This window comes from Thermobia domestica, chromosome 10 (assembly GCF_964235325.1).
Source record: "Thermobia domestica chromosome 10, izTheDome1.hap1.1, whole genome shotgun sequence".
Lineage (NCBI taxonomy): Eukaryota > Metazoa > Arthropoda > Insecta > Zygentoma > Lepismatidae > Thermobia > Thermobia domestica.
This window is the reverse complement of record NC_137463.1, coordinates 229,687,784-229,708,732: the sequence shown is the minus strand read 5'-3', so window position 1 is coordinate 229,708,732 and position 20,949 is coordinate 229,687,784. Positions and strand designations below refer to the sequence as shown.

Genomic DNA, 20,949 nt, shown 5'->3' with positions numbered 1-20,949 from the left:
TGTTTCGTGTGCTCTTGTATTGTTTGCTTAATAGTAAAACAAATATTTTGGAATTAAAATGCCAAACATGTAAATTGTTTCCTTGTTGGTACTTCAAAATACAAAATGGCAATGATTGAAAAAAAAATGTAAAAGATAAAGATAAAATGCTGTACTTTATTCCAATAATTGTAAATACGAGAATGCATAACTGTTTAAGACATGTTGCTACTATATTCCATAGATACCAAAGTGAAAACGAGAAAGTATTTGCGAGTAAATTTGTGGGATTAAAGCCTTGTAATAATGTTTGAGAACCATTGCCTCAGGACTGTTTTGAACTTTTATATTCAAACTTCGAACTAATATTAATATTACGATTCCAGAATCAACAGTGAGCTTCAAAATTTCAGTCTTGAAAACAGTTCCGAAATTTATACTTTTGAGCATTCCACAATTCCAAACTTTTGGAATGTTACGGAATTTGCGGAACATTCCGGAACTTCAAAACGTTCCGGAATTTCGGAACATTCCAAAATTCCGGAACATTCCGGAATTAGATGAATTCCGAATTCCGGAATACGAAATCGAATTCCGAACACCCCTAGTAAATACAATCAAATCTGCATAAAAATAAGACAATTTCTCTTCAGTAATTTTTGTAACAGTTATCTATTAATGTTCACTTCAAGAACTAACTACATTAATTTATGATGCGTAGTTCGAAGTATTGATATTCTTGCAGTGAGAGCTAACATTTCTTCATATAACAGCCGTAAATAATCAATTTTTCTGAATAATTAGTAAGGACTTTTGCAGCTCAAGTTTAAAACGGGAAGTACCACTTAAATAAGGAAGAATACTGTCTGGCAAGTCTATGAATTGAACCTTGATATTTCTTCAGAGAGTTATCCCCAGACGATGCTTCCGGTATAAAGAAAGGGAACTATTGGGTAAAAAATCAAACAAAACAACGCAAGATATGTTTTGTTTGTTTAAAAGGGTTTACACTGAAGTTCTGGTATTGATTTCCCTGAATTTCAATAAGTAATTAATTTTCCCTGACCCGTGACGTTGCGAACTCATAGTACAGGGCTCATAGTGGTCTGGTCTCTTGTAAATAGTTGAAAAGTGACCAAAAGCACACGAAAAACTGACCAAAATTTCATCATGCCCCTTTTTTCCTTTGTCAATTTCTCCATCACCTTTCTCTTTGTTTGTTGTTTTGTTTCATCTTTTCTTCTTCTTTTTGAGCTTCCTCCTTTCTTAGGATATCTAAGTAAGCTGTTACGGTAAGCAGACTTAGCAGATGTTAAGAAGCTTCTGAGTAAGTGGAACCAGTTCTGGTGTATTTCCGAATTTCTTCATCCCAGACATTATATTTAACTCATCAGCCATGAAATATTCAAATTCATCACCTACTCTTAAGAGAACATACAAGAAGCATAACACAAGACGAACATGATGAACCATACAAACACACACACATAACATTGAGCAGGGCGTTAACTATTACGAGAGAAAACTAAAAGACTATTATGATAGAAGAAAAAATAGACAGAGAAGGGCTCTCAACCCCAAGTTGAGAGCTTAAACATCCACCAACCATTCACTGTCCTTTAGAAAGAATAAAAGCTGAAGTGAGAATAAAGCTGTCTGTTTCACATGTGGCAGCAAGTACTGAAGCTATCAGAAGAGTAATGAGTAACAAGTTTCTGCCTTTTTTTTCATTTATTTTTATATTTTTCTTAGAAAACTGACAATGCAAAACATAAATCACACGAAAGAGTCACTTTACCTCCCAAAAAAAAGTAACTTTTAGTGACAAATTTTAAAAAAAGTAACTTTTAGTGACCAACTTGAAAAAAAAAAAAAGGTAACTTTTAATTAAAAAAAAAAAGTGACTCGCTATGAGCCGTGATATTAGAAAAAATCTTTTATGTAAGTAGTATTTTGATAAGTTAATACTTTCAAATAATTTATTTTGTCGTAAATCACCTAACTTGGCCTCTAGATGGTAGATAACATATATAATATAACAGAATTTAAAACGAAAATAATAATAATAAGAATATAATATTAATTAAAAACGTTAAAATATATATATAAAATACTCAAGTAGTTCAATAAGTTAACAGTGGATTATAAAAATGTTATTATTATTTAAAACATAAAAATACTTCATACACTAGACATATAAGAAAAAGCAAAGAAAAAGAAGCATAAGGAACTAAAACAAGGTAAGAAAATTTTATTTATTTTTTTTAACTAAAGGTGGACTAGTGTTCTAGAACTTTCTATAATATTTACTTTCGAGCGATGACAAGAAAAAGAATATCCTTTTGTAGCCTCAAGCTGATTGATCTTTTAGTAGTTACGAGATGCTCAAAAGATGGCAGCACATCAAAATGTTTATTTTAATTGAGTGTTTGTGATTGCAAGAAAGCTGATAACAATTTTTAAAGAAATTTTGTAAAAAAAAAAAAAAGTTTTTCATGCTTTAAAACAAGCATAACATTTTTAAAATCTTGTACGATATATATAATTAATTTCTAGTCCATATAGCAATTCCCATATAAAAAATTATGTAAAAATATCTTACATATTTTGCGCTTGAGTAGTTATCACCCGAAGAAAGGGCGTTACCCTTTAAACGGGATGACGACAAAAAAAAAAAAAAAAAAGTAGTTATCGAAACTACTATTAGCACCATTTCAAATTGAACTTTCTGGAAAGAGTGTTGGTAGAAGTCACGTGAGTGATTCCCAAATACTCCTAATTAACGATAAACGTCATCTACTTAAATGGACTAATGCAATAGTGATGGGAATTCTGATTCCTTTTTGGTATTCGATTCCTTTGGATTCGTTGAGTTGAAGGAATTATAAAAAGTAACGACTACTTTCGTTACTTTGATTACAAGGACTCATGTGTCCCTCTGAATCCCTGTACTCAGTTGCCTTTTGGGTTTCTTTCCCTCAGTTCTGATTACCCGTACTCAAACACGATTTCAAAAGCTTGTTCCTCGTTTTCGTCAATGTATTCAGTTTGGCTTCGTAGTAGTTCGTATATCTTCGGCAGCATACTATTCATAAAGCAATCAAGTACAATTCTGCTTAGGGCGAGTGAAAGGGAGAAAAGGAAAGAATATTTTTAGGCAACTGACTTTAAAAGAAAATAGCACCTCCCGCTTCATCCTTTTTAGAGGGAGTGACACCAGCGAGCGGTGGAAAATAGTTGTTTTCATTCTTCCTCCCTTAATGAACACCCAACGTAGAACTGCCGTAAGTTTGATAGTACTGTTGTGAATAACTGTGGGGCGGCTAAATAAGACAAAGAATGAAGGGCTGTTTTTCAATGTATTTTAATATACTTGTTTCTTTTTTTTTTTTTTTAAAAAAAAATAGTGTTGGTTATTTACATGAATTTGAAATGAAATGAAATGAAATCTTTGTTTTACGTCCCACGGTTATGCCGGTTAGGCTAAAGGAGACGGTGATGATGAGTAATGAATGAAATGGTGGAATGAAGAAAGTGGGAGGAAACGGGAGAACCCCGAGAAAACCCACGCACACGGTGTTTGTCCACCACAAAGTTCACTTGGCGGGGTCTGGGATCGAACCCGGGACCCCAAGCACCAGAGGTGAACGCTCTACCGCTGAGCCACCGCGGCCCCCTTACATGAATTTGAAGTGAATTAACATAATATCCTTCGAAAGTAAGAAAATATCGGGAAAATAGAATGGAATTTAAGATAAAAAATGTAGAACGTAAAACTTCCTGGCCTCCACTACAAATCAAGCCTTTACAAACAACAGCTACAAGCAGTGTGCGGACTGCTTGGAGAATACCTTGGAATTCCTTCCCCGGAAAAATTGAAAGCTTCCGTGACTAAGTAGAACTTGGGTTCTGTCCTCCCTAAATAAATTAATTAGCATACTGACTACAAGTGACAAATTCGACAAGGTTCAAAAATTTAAGGTACCGGTACAGGGGCGTCATTTAGGGGGGCAGGGAGGGGCATTTCCCACCCCCCTGAGTTTGACATTTATATATATTGTAGCGAACATGCGAATAAAATGGAGTGAATTATACGTTTATTTTAACAATCATTTTTGAGTATCAAGAAATTGTAGACATCAAGTACGATTTCAGTACAAACTCATATTCTGGAAATAGAAACGAAGATGTCACAGTAACACACTTTCCCCAGATTAAAATTAAAAACCTATATGAGTAAACCAGGATGCTTATTCATATATAAGCTCAGAATTAGAAAGTTTACTCGTCCAGTTTTATCCACTTCACACGAGTAAATAGTGTGTCAACGCCGTCGCTCTGCGCGAGGACCCATAGGACCCGGCGCCAGTCTTCAGGGATGTAACTTCAAGAATCAGAGGTCCAGGTAGCTGATCCGGCCAGTCCGAGTGTCCAGAACCGTCTATACCCAGGACGACCTACAGGAAGGACTCCCAAGGTTTCAGTCCAGATCCGCTGAAGGTAGACGCCAAAGGACAGCCGCCAGCCGAGTTCGAACCCAGGACTACAAGGTTCCAAGCCGAGCAGCGAGATCAGCGAGTCTGCGAGGCAACGCCATTGAGGAAAGAAGAGGATCCAATTTCCCCGGCGGGTTTGAACCAAGGACCTCGTCAACCGAAGACAAGTGTTAGTGCGTCGCATAAACGTTCCAAAAGCAATAACAGATTCGTAATCAGTAGCCAGTTCCTTGGACAGCATCAGGCAGTGATATACGTGAGTAGACAAAACCATATTTGAATTGTTTTCTCAAAGAGGTTCATTTGAGGAAAAAGGAAGTCCACTCTATGACTACGCATAGCCTTGCATTGGCATGTTTTAACTTTCCCGTCTCGATCTAGCCTTCAGCTAACGAGACACCCGGTCATAAACCGAGACCCTTCTGGACAATGTGTAGACCGGTGTAATCAGAAATTTAAATTCTTCCCCTCTGTTTAAAGAACTCCGGATCTTTCAGTTTAATCATCAATCTTATCATCATCATCATCTATTTTATAATAAAATATAAAAACCAACCCTTTAATCTTTTATTTACGTGACAGGCATCCCACTGATGCATAATTAACTTTTTATAACGGCAGTCATAGCACCTAAGAACCGTTATAATATTTTATCAATAGAATAGTAGTAAGTCAGTAAAAAACGCGAAATTTTACTTATATCAAAGGGTCTTGCCCCCCTCCCCCAAGCCAAATCTGAAATGACGCTACTGTACCGGTACTTTCTGCGCAAGAATTGTAAGAGTGGCCTCGCATAGCGTAGTCGCTAACACTCTCTCGCCTTTGGTGCGAGCGGTCTCGGGTTCTATTCCCGGTGGGGACACTCAGTCGAAAAAGTGTAAAACCTTTGTGAGGCCAGCCATCCTGATTGGATTTTCCTGTTTCTTCCTCATTCACACCAGACAAATGCCGGAATGATACCTAATATATAGGTCCTAGGCTGCTTAATTCCTTACCCTTCCCCCGGCTAGCCGAGGACGCCATCCCTCATACGTGACGGGCTAACGTAGCCATCCATGCTGAGAGCCCAAAAACCTAATTCCTAATCCTATAATCCTAAGGATGAAATAGAATCTTTGAGAGCAGGTAATACGTCGAATCTGATGACATTTTAACCTTTTTTTTTCTTTTGTCTGTTAGTTTGTTAAGAATGAAAGCAAATACTGGAATGTGAATAACCATAATCATAGATAATGGTGTTATGCACCAGAAAAGATGCATAAAAGGAACCATTAGCGTCGATATCTGTAGACATTTGCAGTTACCACAAATTACGATTCAAAAAATCTATGTGAAGAAAGCGACTAGAACAATGAATTTAACGGCATTAAATGAGAAATTGTTATATTTGCGGTATTTTTTTTTTTTAATATTACATCTACCTAATTCTAATAATTGTATTTCAAAACGATTTTGCTTATTACAAATGTAATAAAAGTACGAGACAATTAGAACACAGCCGTATAATTGACAATTAGAACACAGCCGTATAAGGATTCAAATTGAATTGGAGCTGCTCAAAATGGCAACAGATGGAGACATTTTGTTTCTGCTGCTGTGAACTATCTGGTTTCTTAAGCCATAGTCGGAGGGAGGGCTAGCGTGTAGTTAGCCCCCTACTAAATATAGCTTATATTTATGTTACTAAAGCTGATCAAACGTTAAAAATTGGTGATCAAATGATTGACAAACGTTGATCAAATGATTGACATAAGAAAAAGTCGAATCGGCGGTGTAGGAGGACTGCCTCCCCCATTTTCTAATCATTATTTCTCTGTTAGTAAAGTTGATCAAACGTTGAAAATCGTTGATCAAACCTGATCGAACAATTGGCACAAGGGCGTCATTTAGGAAGGGGTATTTTCCCCCCTGACTTTGAGATTTATATAGATTTTACCAATAGAATAGTAGTAAGTCAGTGAAAAACGCGAAATTTTACATATATCAAGGGGTCTTGCCCCCCAAGCCAAATTTGAAATGACGCTACTGAATTGGCATCGAAAAATTCAGAATCAGGCGTGAAGGGGGACTAGCATGTAGTTAGTCCCCCTACTAAATATAGCTTATATTTATGTTAGTAAAACTGATCAAACCTTAAAAATTTTTTGAGCATACCTGATCACACGATTGACATAAAAATAATTTTAATTTTTTTGTAAGGGGGGTGCTAACTGCACGCAGGTGATTGTAATCTTACAAAGTCTCCCAAATTCTGTTTTATATGCAAATATGTAAGAAAGACTGCCAGTGTAAATAGTTGTAAATACGTTTAAAAACAATTTGTATATAACTAGAGAATATACGGCACCACACTTCTTTTATTACTTTGTTGTTTGTTCGCTTGTATGGCTAAAGCCGTGGATTCTGACCGCTGGATGTTAAAAGTTGCCGTGCCGTGAGAAAGGGGAGGGAAACAGTTTAGCTTCGTCGTCCTGTTTACGAAGCGTGCATAAGGGTGAAGAGGAGAGAGCACTCAACAAGCAGAAGAATCAAGTAATGAAGATGTTTTTTTTTTCTTAACGCATGCGCACTATAATAGCCATATGCTTCCAACGTGTCTTTTTTGTCTATTTCGTGTGAGTATTCGTTACTAAATCTTGTCAATCTCTCCAATGCAGACGCGAATTGATTCCAGGAATCATATGTCTAACTTTAAATCCGAATCCAAATGAATACTTTGAGTCCTTGGATTCAAAAGATTCCGAAGTGAATCCGAGTCCTTTGAGTTGTTTTGAGTATTCGTTCCTTTGAGTACTCAAGAAGAGTCGTTAACGACCCATCACTATAATGCAAATTTAACTAACAGTTGTAACGTTCAAGAATTCCGCCATCTCCCCCCGAGCTTCTGTTTTCTGAGCCTGAACAGGGAATTTTTGCAGTTTACAAAACATAATTCCGTGGTTCCTGTACTGGCAACTATGTGTCATGACAAATGGCCATCGAATTACAATGCAATTATGTTTATCTTAGTTAAAGCAAAGGCATGCTTTCTGGTGAATTCGCTTCTTAAAAATAATATAAATAGAAGATAAATACTTTGTTTTTGGTGTTAATATGTCTAACAACGTACATTCGCGAAGTGTCCCCTCAGGATTCGTGTAAAATTGATTCAAATGCAAAATTCTCCGCGGTCTAATCTGTACTGTACTAATTTTAGCGGCCCACACCCGTAATTTGAACATTTATGGGCCTTCTTATATCCGGAATTTAATCATGCACTACTATAACGCTCGGACACCACATTGCTTTTAGTAACTGGACATGAATGCGGACATATACAAAACAAATTGGATAAGGTACTGCTTCTCTGATATGTTATCCACCTCGGCCGCCATCTTGGATTCAACTTTCGATTTTTCAAATGGGAATAGGTGCATGTGATACATCAAATTTATGTATAATTTTCTCGGAAATTCATTGGTGAAGTTAGTTTTACCGTAGCTTGTACCATTTGGAAGGTATTGCACGTTAAATGTCAGGCACTTCACGAATATTGAACAAAATAGAAAGTTGTGCAGGGCCCCGTGTGTATACGTAATCTTTTACGTGATTTATCGTTGACGAAATATTCTCGGAACGTACATACATACAAATACAAAGATGTAAATACGGAAATAGTAGGTTCATGATTATATCAAAGGATTACATTTCCGGAACTAATTTGAAAATATTTTATGATACGAAATTATGTCCTTCTTCAGAAACTTTGTTTGGTAATTTGCAATTTAGAATTTGAAGATGAAACTCATTTTCACTGTCAGGTTAGTAGTTAATGTAAAACTTGAGGAATAATGGGCAAGGGAAGGAATCTAATTTATCCCGTCTTATAGATATTTATAAATATCATTCGAACTAATTTCTTCCCCCTTTCTCTTTTATTTTATAATAAACGTTGTTTATGTACACGTTAATTTATAAGCACAGCATCAAAGTGAATTAAGTGGCCCGTACCTAAGGTAAGAGCTTGTAAGGTTAATCGCAAGGAACTTTTTGCCTTCTTTTGTCTTTCGTCGTTGTTTACATGAATTAACTACCTTTCCCGTGTGCAAAGTGCCGCGAACTATCATCGGTCCGCTGGCGCCTTTTTGTGTATAGCCGCCAAAGTGAAGGAGAAATGACCGCCGGTATCGTTCCGCTTTCGGTTTCAAGTGGAAAGCCACCGAAGTGGCTGCCGTCGTCGTAAAGTTAGATGGCAGTTGTAGCTTTTCCGCCAGGCGGTGTTATAGAGACTTTTCGACGAATGACCCCTGAATGATAGTGAGAACTCGGTAACGTCCGCTGCTAGAATATAAGAACAGATGGCAGCACTGCTACTAATGTAACTGTTGTTAGACAGTTCACAGGCTTACAAAACTACTATCATGACTGATTACAGCAGAACATGTTACGTTATTCGTTACTTGGCGAAAATGTCAAAATATACGGCGCAAAGCTTTGCTCATTGCAAACAATAAAATCCAATTAAAATTCTCACTGACAATTACTAGTAACTTTTGATATGCTCCGAAGGCTATGTCTTTGGTGTTAAATTAACATACAAATAACACACTAAAGTGGTAGTTATTTTGAGTTTTAATCATGTATTGGTATAGAACTTTCATTCTATAAATACCAATGCAATACGTTCTTGGCAAAATTGAGAGCAGGGGATCAAAGGTGGCAGCGAAGAGCTCATGTGGTGGGTTAATGGCGGTACTGGTGGTTTCAAGCTGGCACTGGCGGTTACGAAGCGGCTATGTGGCGGTTTGAAGCTTGCACTGGCGACACTAGCGGTTCAGACGAGCAGAAACGGCAGATGCCGCCTTATTACCGCCATGCGGTAAAATTGCGGCATTCGTGTAATTTCGTAACTGTACCGCCACGTTAGCCGCCATCGATCCGTCAAATTTTTGACGGCAGGCCACCGCGGTTCGCGGTTGATGCGACTACGTCTTGCACATTGGGTTGTTCTTCTGATATTGAGCAACCATTTAAATTTAAAAGAAATCTTTTTTTCTTCTCTTTACTGCCTCCATCTCCCTCTCTGATGAGTTGGCAAAGTAGAGAGGTGAGGGAAAGGACTGTAACAAACTAACATCTGACCTTACATCATCACCTATAATGAAATCTTGTTTACAAGACTCACTGCTAAACACAGTTCAATGGCATGTGACTAAATTCATGGACTTCCAGCCCGTACTCATTTCCCAACAATTTTTCACACATGACTTATGAGTATATGCTATGTGTGAATTCATATCAAACGAACTTTCTATAGCCTAGTTTCCAATTACAGATCAATTAATTTGATTCCTTTATCTGTTACTTCCTTGGGTTTATTAATATTATCTCAGATTACCATTGGTGTTGTGGTCGAGCTTAGCCAAGAATAGTTTACCTCTACAGTGTGTCTTGACCATTGAGGATATCATGACCTGCTTGCTGATAATATATGACAGACTTTTGGAATTTACGAATAAGTGCGTATATAATTAATTTATTCAATTCTGTCTTCAGACTGCCTGGTATAAGACTTGTGGCAGATAATAATGAAGCTATCGTTATACTTTCTTGTTTCAACACGTTTTCAATTTCAATCCTCAGGTCTCTGTATTTCCCTTACTTTTCTGTGCATTTCTTCTGCAAGTTTTATCTTTGGTATTGCAATATCGATTACGAAGGTTCAGTTTTTTCCATTCTTGTCTACTAAAACAACATACGGTTTATTTCATGCTATAGTTTTATCTGTAATAATCTATCTATCCTAGTGTAGTTTTGTATTCCATGACGGGATGGAGCTTATATTTGTAATATGCTGGTATTATTATTACTAAACACCTATTTAAAAACTTACCTTCAGAATTTCCATAGGTGTTCGCTGTTGAATTTCCCTAAGGGCTGTATCTGCTCGCAGACAACTTAATCCAAATTCATGAATTGAAAGTAATTTATCCCGACAGCTCTCACATATTTCCAACGGAAGTTTATCATGTTTCGAAACCTACAACAAACACACCAGAGTCTATTTTTATATTTCTATTTTGTTTTCTATAAACAAGTTATGTCGAATGATTTGGGGTTATAGTATATTACATTTTGATTAAAAATCGTCAGCCTTGATTTCAAAGATAGGATGAAATTATTTTAAAAGATTTTGTTGAAAAAACGAGCAACGAAAATTTGAAAACTGCACTATAAAATTGTTATAATTCACATGAGCACTGTTATATTGAATTACCAGTTGAGTTTTCAATGTTACAACAAATTTACTTATTGTGATTATGTTTTAAATTTCAAACCGTATTTCAACAATGGTATCCACACTTATTAATTAGAGTTTAATTTCAAAATGTGTATAATAAATGTTCAAAATAGTAATACGCATACAGCACTTCGTCAAAATCATAACATTGTACGTTCACAAGTGCAAATATTAAAATAAAAGGAAGAAAGAGAAAGAAAAATGTTTGCATACTTATTACAGCTTAGAATCTCTTATAATTTATAGCTTGATCTTTTCTGACATACTTTTGATCCAAGTAAATTAATTAAAATACTTTATTCTATTTCAATTAATTAATTAATTAACTTTCTCTTTGTTAATTTTCTTGAGATTTATTTTAATTATAGTTTCTTACCAATTTATCTAAAATAGAAATACAATACTTTATAACATATGTCATTCCTTGTCTTCGAAACAACACTAATTTTCTGCCGAAATATTGTAGCAGTTACCCTTATTCACGCATAGAAAATATAGTGAGATAAAGATATATCATTATTTGTTGATTAAGTTTTCTTGATCGTTGATACACTAGAGTGCAGTTTAACCGACTTTGATGGGACCAATAGGGTTTCGCTCGTACGAAAATTCGGTTAAACTGGAACACGTGGTGGGTCGTTCACTATACAAGTTTCCGAAAGCTGTAAAAAATTTATTTTTTAGGATACAATTGTAAACTACACATACAAGTGTAGGTGGGTCATTCTTCACTTTTCCACGTAATCCGTATTGAGATTCAGGCATTTGTCTCACTATTGCATCAATCTGTCCAAATTCTTTGCCAAGAAAATTACAACTTACGCTATTTAGCTCTCTCCTCACATTCCGCTTCAATCCTTCATCACCAGTTGACAGGAGACCAGATCACTTATGTTGAACCGGAACTGTTCTTCAGGGAAACGCAATTTGACATAAGCGACCTGGTCTCTTCTTGACGATACTATCCATCCCCACTCGGCATGCAAACAAGGCACAAAACTAAAGAATTAGGGTGGGAACGGCTGCTCCACCCTCCATATAGTCTCAATTTAGCGCCGAGTTACCTCCATCTTTTTCCGGTGTTAAAGTCTGCATTACAAGGTGAACGTTTCGAAACAGATGAAAGTGAAGAGTGCTAAACAGCCAGAGCCCTGATTTTTTGCAAAGGGTTTGGACATATTGGTGCAGCGATGAGACAAATGCATGTATCTCAATGGAAATTACGTGGAGAGATGTGCAAGGACCTACCTGCATATTTACGTATAGCTTACAAGTGTGTCTTAAAAAATAAGTATGTTACAGCTTAGAGAAACTTACATATTGAACGACCCACGTATAAGTTTTGTTTTTGTTGCTTTTGTTGTTGTTGTTGTTGTTGCTTTTGTTGTTGCTGCTGTTGTTGTTGTTGTTGCTTTTGTTGTTGTTGTTGTTGCTTTTGTTGTTGCTGTTGTTGTTGTTGCTTTTCTTGTTGTTGTTGCTTTTGTTGTTGTTGTTGTTGTTGTAGTAGTAGTAGTAGTAGTAGTAGTAGTAGTAGTAGTAGTAGTAGTAGTAGTAGTAGTAGTAGTAGTAGTAGTAGTAGTAGTAGTAGTAGTAGTAGTAGTAGTAGTAGTAGTAGTAGTAGTAGTAGTAGTAGTAGTAGTAGTAGTAGTAGTAGTAGTAGTAGTAGTAGTAGTAGTAGTAGTAGTAGTAGTAGTAGTAGTAGTAGTAGTAGTAGTAGTAGTAGTAGTAGTAGTAGTAGTAGTAGTAGTAGTAGTAGTAGTAGTAGTAGTAGTAGTAGTAGTAGTAGTAGTAGTAGTAGTAGTAGTAGTAGTAGTAGTAGTAGTAGTAGTAGTAGTATACAATTCTATGCATTTGATATATTTTAGGATAAAAAGGCATTGTTGACAACATAAGATGCTTTTAACATTGTACATTAATACTGGGCATCACCGAACTAAAGCTGTACAACCAAAATAGTAAAACAACGAAATGTAATTTAGCTTGTGAAGAATATTTGATTAACTCGGAAATTATATGTAGCGTCACCGTCAATGGTATAAACAAGAATAAAATACCATCCAAATTAATTAAAAAGTTTCTTGTATACTGCAAGTTATGACATCTTTTACTGGGAAAGTTGTTAGTCTCGCCCAATTTTTACCTGTTTATTACTGTGTTTATGATGTACTAAGAATATAGCAAGTAATATCAAATTAAAAACGAAGAAGAAAGAAAGAAAGTAAAGTAAAGTTCGTTTCGGTAAAAAAAAAAAAAAATATATATACTTACACTAATTGGCAGGAACTTGTTAATTATGCTGTCATATTTTATACCATTCTTGCTTTCACTGAAAACTGGGACGGCATGTGTATATGTTTGTGCACACAATCGACACAGATCTTCAAGATTAGGAAGCATTTTATTTACTGTAAAGAACATAAAGAAAATACAAAAATGTGATACAAACTATTTATTATTTAAAAAAGCATCTAAGAGATTATTGGGCTCATAATTGAAATATTGCTCACTGTGCTACAAACTCCTTTATTTATTGGTTACGGTCATAGTTCTGTTTTAGCTGGTGCCACCAGACCCTTAAAGAATTCTGTGACAGTTTGGATGTAACTGTCTGCAGTTCTACGCTTCTAACCTAGAAGGCATGTTAAACAGTAGGGATACATCGATAACTACATCAAGGTACGAAAATGACTAAGCAAAATGAGGATATACGTCAACAACTAACAGAGGAATTCAAATGTACTGCGGCTAACTTGAAGCCAGCTATCTGGATACTTCAAATTTATTCTTCATGCTTTTTATGGAAGATGATGATCAAAAACTGTCAATTTCAGAAATATGTTGTTGAAGTATTTACCGTTCAGTCTCGAACACTGACACATTTGAAAAGTTTGCACAAAATGTGATTATTTTTAAAATACAAAACAACTTTTTTAAATGAGTGGTCTCAAAGTTCTATTGCCCGATTCATTCTCGAAATATAGCCTTCAATCTTACACGAAATCGATCAACCATCGACCAAATATTTACCATTCGCCAAATACTCGAAAACAAGTGGAATAAATACCCCAGTACATCAACTATTTATTGATTTTAGAAAGGTTTACGACTCGGTGAGGAGAGAAACATTGTACAACGTTCTTACAAAATTTGGAATACCGAAAAAGCTCATTAGATTAATTAAGGTATGTTTAAATGAATCCCAAAGTAAAGTCCGGGTAGGAAAATTTTTGTCTGCGAGCTTTCACGTCGCGAATGGCCGGAAACAAAAAGATGCGTTGTCGCCATTATTATTCAACTTTGTCCTGGAATACGCTATAGGGAAACTCAAAGATAGCAATCAGGGACTAGAGTTGAACGATGTTCACCAGGTTATGGCGTATGCTGATGATGTAAATTTAATAGCGGATAATAGGAGAACAATAGAAAGAAATGCAGAGGTCCTATTAAACGCATGCAATGACTTGGTTTTAGAAGTAAATGCAGATAAAACTAAATACATGGAAATTGCGTCGGGACCATAATACGGCAAATTATGGATGCGTTAAAATATTAAATAATACTTTTGATGAAGTAGATAGTTTCAAACATCTAGGATCAATATTAACAAACAAAAATCGTATTCACGAAGACATTAAATGTCGATTAAAAGCGGGGAATTAAAACTAACTAACTAACTAACTCTATGGCCTATGGAACCCGGAGGTTCAATGCCGCGTTCACAAAAGCTCTCCACTGACTTCTATCCTTAGCTAACTGCATCCAGTTTCTACTCTGTATTCCAATCTCTGCGAGATCCATCTTAATATTGTCCTCCCATCTGCGCCTAGGTCTTCCTAATGGTCGTTTTCCGATTGGTCTTCCAATCAAAACTTTGAAAGCGTCTCTACTTTCTTCCATTCTAGCTACATGACCCGCCCATCTAAGCCTCCTAGACTTGACGACCCTAACAATGTTGGGTAAACCATATAAATTATGTAGTTCCTCGTTATGAAGTTTCCGCCATTCCCCATTCCCGTTCCTCTTGGGTCCGAATATTCGTCTCAGGATCTTGTTCTCAAATACTTTCAGTCTATGTTCTTCCCTCAGAGTAAGTGACCATGTTTCGCAGCCATACAGAACAACAGGCATGATTATCGTTTTGTATATTTTAAGTTTCAAATTCCTCGACAGAATTCGCGACGACAAGAGATTTTGAACCGAATAGTAACACGAATTCCCTGCTTTTAGTCGACATTTAATTTCTCCGTGAATATGATTTTCCTCTGTTAATATTGATCCTAGATATTTGAAAGTATCCACTTTATCAAAAGTATTATTTAGTATTTTAGCGCATCCATAATTTGCTGTATTCCGGTCCCGACGCACTTCCATGTATTTAGTTTTCTCTGCATTTACTTCTAAACCCATGTCCCTGCAAGCGTTTAATAAGATCTCTGCATTTCTTTCTATTGTTCTCCTATCATCTCCTATTAAATTTACATCATCAGCATATGCCATAACCTGGTGAATACCGTTCAACTGTAAGCCCTGGTTGCTATCTTTGATTTTCCTTATAGCGTATTCCAAAACGAAGTTAAATAATAATGGCGACAACGCATCTCCTTGTTTCAGGCCATTTTCGACGTGAAAGCTCGTGGACAAAAAATTTCCTACCCGGACTTTACTTTGGGATTCATTTAAACATATCTTAATTAATCTAATTAGCTTTCTCGGTATTCCAAGTTCTGCAAGAACGTTGTATAATGTTTCTCTCCTAACCGAGTCGTACGCCTTTCTAAAATCAATAAATAGTTGATGTACCGGGGTATTGTATTCCAAAATACAAAAGCGGGGAATTCGCGTTATTATTCAGTTCAAAATCTCTTGCCGTCGCGAATTCTATCGAGGAATTTGAAGCTTAAAATGTATAAAATGTATAATGTATAATATTGCCTGTTGTTCTATATGGTTGCGAAACATAGTCGCTTACTCTGAGAGAACAACATAGGCTGAAAGTATTTGAGAACAAGATCTTGAAGCGAATATTCGGATCCAAGAGGAACGGGAATGGGGAATGACGTAAACTTCATAATGAGGAACTACATAATTTATACAGATTACCAAACATTGTTAGGGTCATCAAGTCTAGGAGGCTTAGGTGGGTAGACCATGTAGCTAGGATGGAAGAAAGAGAAACGCTTTCAAAGTCTTGACTGAAAGACCAATCGGAAAACAATCATTAGGAGGACCTAGGCGCAGATGGGAGCACAATATTAAGATGGATCTCGCAGAAATAGGAATACAAAGTAGAAACTAGATGCAGTTAGCTAAGGATAGAAGTTAGTGAAGAGCTTTTGTGCACGCGGCATTGAACCTACGGGCTCCATAGGCCATAGTTAGTCAATTAGTTAGTTAGATATAGGCTTCTCAATTTAACTTATTATCCGAATGATCAAAATAAATAAAATAAAATAAACGGAATGTTTTTGAAAATATAGCCGCCCCATAGATTTATGGATGCGTTAAAATATTAAATAACACTTTTGATGAAGTAGATAGTCCATGCACAACTTGCCAGCCGCCCCATAGATTTATGGATGCGTTAAAATATTAAATAACACTTTTGATGAAGTAGATAGTCCATGCACAACTTGCCTGTCTCCGCTGGCTCAAATACTTCCCATTCGCTCACGATATAAAATGAGACTAACAAGAAAGGTAATAAACGTCATCACTGTAGGGTGAGTAATTAGGAAGAAAAATGAAGTTAAATTGTACTATATGAATCTGTGTATTTATGCGGTATTGGGTAAAAAGGCAATAGAACATAACGTGTCACTGTTTCAAACCCACTGTCTAGTAACTAACCTAGGACGCGTATACTACAATAATAAGGGAAAAACACTAATATATATAGCAGAAGGAAATTAAACCGAAACTGCATATTAACCAAACGTGTTTGGACTTAATTTATGAATGCAGCATGATGTGGCTGACGTGGTACAATATTTTGATGTCACAAAGCTATCCTTTGATTTTTCCTGAAGAAATCAAGATTTTTTTTTTTTTTAACGTGGCTTCGCTCCGAAACAAGCAATGTAGCAAAACTCTGCTACACGTAAGGGAAGTGCTCTAATGTCATATGTCTCTAAATGGGAGAAGTCTTTTTTCACTATTCCCGTTTATGCATGTTATATGAAATTTATTTATTTATTTGCCTGTTTTGCATACAAATGAGAGCGTTCTCGAGTACGCATACTGTTATCAAAATTACAAAATAATTATATATATATATATATATATATATATATATATATATATATATATATATATATATATATATATATATATATATATATATATATATATAATATATGCCACAAAAACTTACAAATAAAATAATATATAAATAACAATGACTTATAAGTTTACACATTTATAACATAATTAACAAAAGGCATTTATACATTGTCTTCAAAAAACTCATTTACCGAGTAGTAACACTTATCTACAAAGAACTTATGAAGATGGACTTAAACATACAATATGATTTATTTTCCTTTAGAAAGACAGGTAACTTATTGAAAAATTTTGTGGTTTATGTAACACTTTTTTGTAAAACGAGAAGTTTTCAGGGATAACATGCAAATTATTAACGAATCGAATATTGTATTTATGGACGTTCCTGTTTTCAATAAATAAGTGTTTATTACTTACGGTAAACAAGATAAGTTTATATAGAAATACACACGGTAATGGTAACATTTTTGTCCTCGAAAGATGGGCTTGCAAGAAGTCTTTGGTGACAATCCAAACAACCCTTAGTGCTTTCTTTCGTAAGTGAAACGTGCTAATACATTCATTAGAATAACCCCAAAAAATAATACCGTAGCTTATTAAAGAATGGAATTTTGCATAGTACACTGAAATTAAAGCCTGTGTTATGACATTACTTTTTAGTCTACGGAGGCCGAGACAAATACTACTTAATTTTTTGTTGAGTTGAGGAATATGCTCATTACAAGTTAGTTTCGAATTAAGGGTGACACCAAGAAATTTAGTTGAAAAAGAGAGGTTGACTTTTCTGTTATTTACCATTACATAAGGAATAAATTTATTTTGAAGAAGATAATAAAACTTTAGCAAGGAAGTTTTATCATGGTTTAAAACTAATTTATTGCTACTTAACCAGTTACTTAGTCGTGAAAATGCAGTGTTTACATTATATTCAATATTATGTCGTGAGTTACCTGTAATAATAACATTGGTGTCATCAGCAAATAAAACACATTTATTAGGCAGCATTTCTTGTGTCACCTCATTAATGTATATAAGAAAGACCAGTGGAGCAAGCACTGATCCTTGAGGTACATCAGTTAGTATTTTATCTTTATAAGAACTACCTAGGTGAATTTATAAATTTTACCATTATTTTCGTTCGTAATTTCTACTTCTTGATACCTATCTTTCAAGTAAGACTCGATCAATTTATTGGCAGTTTCTCTTATACCATAAAAGCATATTTTTTTAAGTAACAGATCATGATTTACAGTCAAATGCCTTAGTAAGATTAACAAAGAATCCAATTGCCCATTTTTTATTATTTATCGTGTGCATAACAGTACTATGAAAATAAAGAATTGCAGAATCAGTAGATTTGTCAGTTAAAAACCTATGTTGTGATAATGATATTAGATCATTGGAATGTAGGTAATTTCTTAGTCTATTTGACATTACCGTCTCAAAATTTTTTGAAAATACAAACAAAACCGAGATAGGGCAATAATTTTTAATATTGTAACTTTTGAACAAGGGAATCACTTTAGTCACTTTTAACCGCTGTGGGAAAATGCTTGATTCTAGAGAAAAATGTATTACATGAGTCAGGTGGGGAGCAATTATTGAAGCAGATTGTATTATAATAGTGGATGGTACTTCATCAAGACCTGCTGAACTGCTATTTCTCATCTTTCTTATAATAGCCAATATTTCATCAATAATTACTGGGGTAAGAAAAATATATTTCAGATAAGAAGGTATAAGTTATTTGAAGAACCACTTGTACCAGCTTGGTGGGATAGAGCACAAAGAGCTATCTGAGGAGAGGTTATAAAATAATTAAATTGATTTGCAATTTCAGCAGGGTTTATAATTATTTTATTGTCAATAATGATGTGATTCAAATTAGCAATATCACCTTTATTTGTCTGTACCGACTGGTGGATAATATTCCACATAGTTTTAATTTTATTTCTAGAGTTATTAATCATTTTCGAATTATGCATTAGCTTAGCTGTCTTAATAACTTTCTTATATGTTTGTTTATACTTTTTAATGTAATTTCTGAATACATCAGAAACATTGTATCATTAAGAAATTTAGTATAGTTAATTAAATTTCGTTTGAAGTTGCGTATACCATTTGTAATTCAACTTTTCTTAAATTTATTACATTTACTAATTGGGATGAGGAGAAAGGCTACATGAAAACAATGCAAGAATGCGTCTACTAAGGAGTTATATCTCTCGTCCATAGTGGAAGCTAAATAGATTCCATCCCATCTCTCAAGAGCCAACATATGACAAAAGTAACTAATATTACTTGGTGAAAACAACCTTTTCTCAATTCTGGTAGTATTTTGCAACACCGATAAGTTAGTTGATAGAAGTTATAAGCTAACTAATTGCGCATCATGATCAGAATAACCATGACCCACGCAGACCCGCCTGCTGCACTTCTGCCCTGACTCGGTTAGATAGCATTCGTGTTCTTTAGTGGCACGTACCACAAATTGCTTTTTTGTTTTTAAGTTGGTTCATGTTTCATCCACTGTAGTTCTTAGGCCATATGTCAGCACACTGTATATCAAATACGGAACAAAAAGAACAGACACTGTTCACTAATTCTTACTAGCAGTTTCGAAACTATATTGTATTGTATATAGTAGTGAGAAGTGTTCATTGTTTTTGTTGTTTGTCAATGGTCTGTAGTTTGCAACACTTAACAGTTTCAAGGTACTGATTTTGCGCAGTAATACAATATAGATGCATACGTACTTAGGAAAGAGCAAAGAAAACACGAAAACGAAAAGATCTGAGAGTAACAGTTACGCTTCTTTCACATTGAGGCGGCGATTTGCCGCCGCCGCTCGCGGCAGTTTGCCACGTGAGAAGTGTACCCTTTCATATTACGCGGCTTTTTGCCGCGAATGAAAAATATGCGAGCAGGGTTGCTGTGCAACTGAAGAAACAAAACCTTGTAACTCTTATCGTGTTGTGGTGGTAACAATGGCCAGATGCAAAAAGTGTCTTCTACTCGCCTTGTTAAGACAGAGAGAAATAAATAAATAAATAAAAACAGTAAGAGAAACTTTTTTTTTTTTTTAAATAGAGAAGTGGTACCTTGAAAGAGATTTTTCTATACTGTTTTTACAATTGATAGACTTGAACAAAATAGCGGCATGGTTCTGGATATTTAAAATACCATCCCGATATTCACCTGTTGTGACTGGGAAAACCAGGATAAAGTCCTTTCGGGATAGTCGGTGGTTGAGATCTATCCCAGAATCCCAAGTAAACACTCAACCACTGAACCCAAGGCTGGTCTGTTGGTGTTATTATTATTATTATTATAGTACTTCAGGTTTATTCGTTTGTTTTAAGCGTTCCGACTATTGACTCAAGTCTCTTTAAAGCACTGCTCTAGTCCCTGAATTCAAAGGACTATTCAAGAAATTACAACCATAGAAGTGTTAAGATATTATAAAATATATAAAACACGGTACATTTATCAAATGTCACGTAATGAATTCTCTCTTGCTTTGCTAAGGTACATTACTGTATTATTACTAAAATCCGGATTACGAATTTTTATGTAACAATATATATATATATATATATATATATATATATATAACAAAAGACTGTAAATTATGTAATATTGTTGAAATATTTGATAGTACATACCCTATTTCAATTTTGGGGTACCAGAAATTTATAAAATTAGAAGCTCGTTTGCCCCGCGTTGCCTGCACATTTATCCCAATCTTCTATTAAAAAAATAATTTGTATTGATTTGGACTCTTTTTAATCAACGATCTTTGGATTCGACACTTTGGTAGTATCGGTCGTTTTCCATTATTTTTACATGTTATCTTTTCCCACATATTGTATGTAACAAGTTAGGTTAAAAACACTCGAGGTGTCCTAGGCTAGA

The 20,949-nt window shown here is 35.2% G+C and overlaps 1 protein-coding gene across 6 annotated transcripts in view; it reads right to left on the bottom strand.

Moving 5' to 3' along the window:
- LOC145663044 (uncharacterized) overlaps positions 1 to 20,949 on the bottom strand; it is a 104,037-nt gene that overhangs the window by 79,355 nt on the left and 3,733 nt on the right. For 5 of the 6 annotated variants that reach the window (XM_081729200.1, XM_081729197.1, XM_081729195.1 and 2 more), the window contains 2 exons: positions 13,024 to 13,160; positions 10,348 to 10,494 (listed from right to left, as the gene is read on the bottom strand). In XM_081729200.1, coding sequence (XP_081585326.1) covers positions 10,348 to 10,494; positions 13,024 to 13,152 — 276 coding nt within the window. In that variant the 5' untranslated portion in view covers positions 13,153 to 13,160. Of the gene's footprint in view, positions 1 to 10,347; positions 10,495 to 13,023; positions 13,161 to 20,699; positions 20,796 to 20,949 lie in introns of those variants that run through there. The other variant, XM_081729199.1, reaches the window with a different exon arrangement.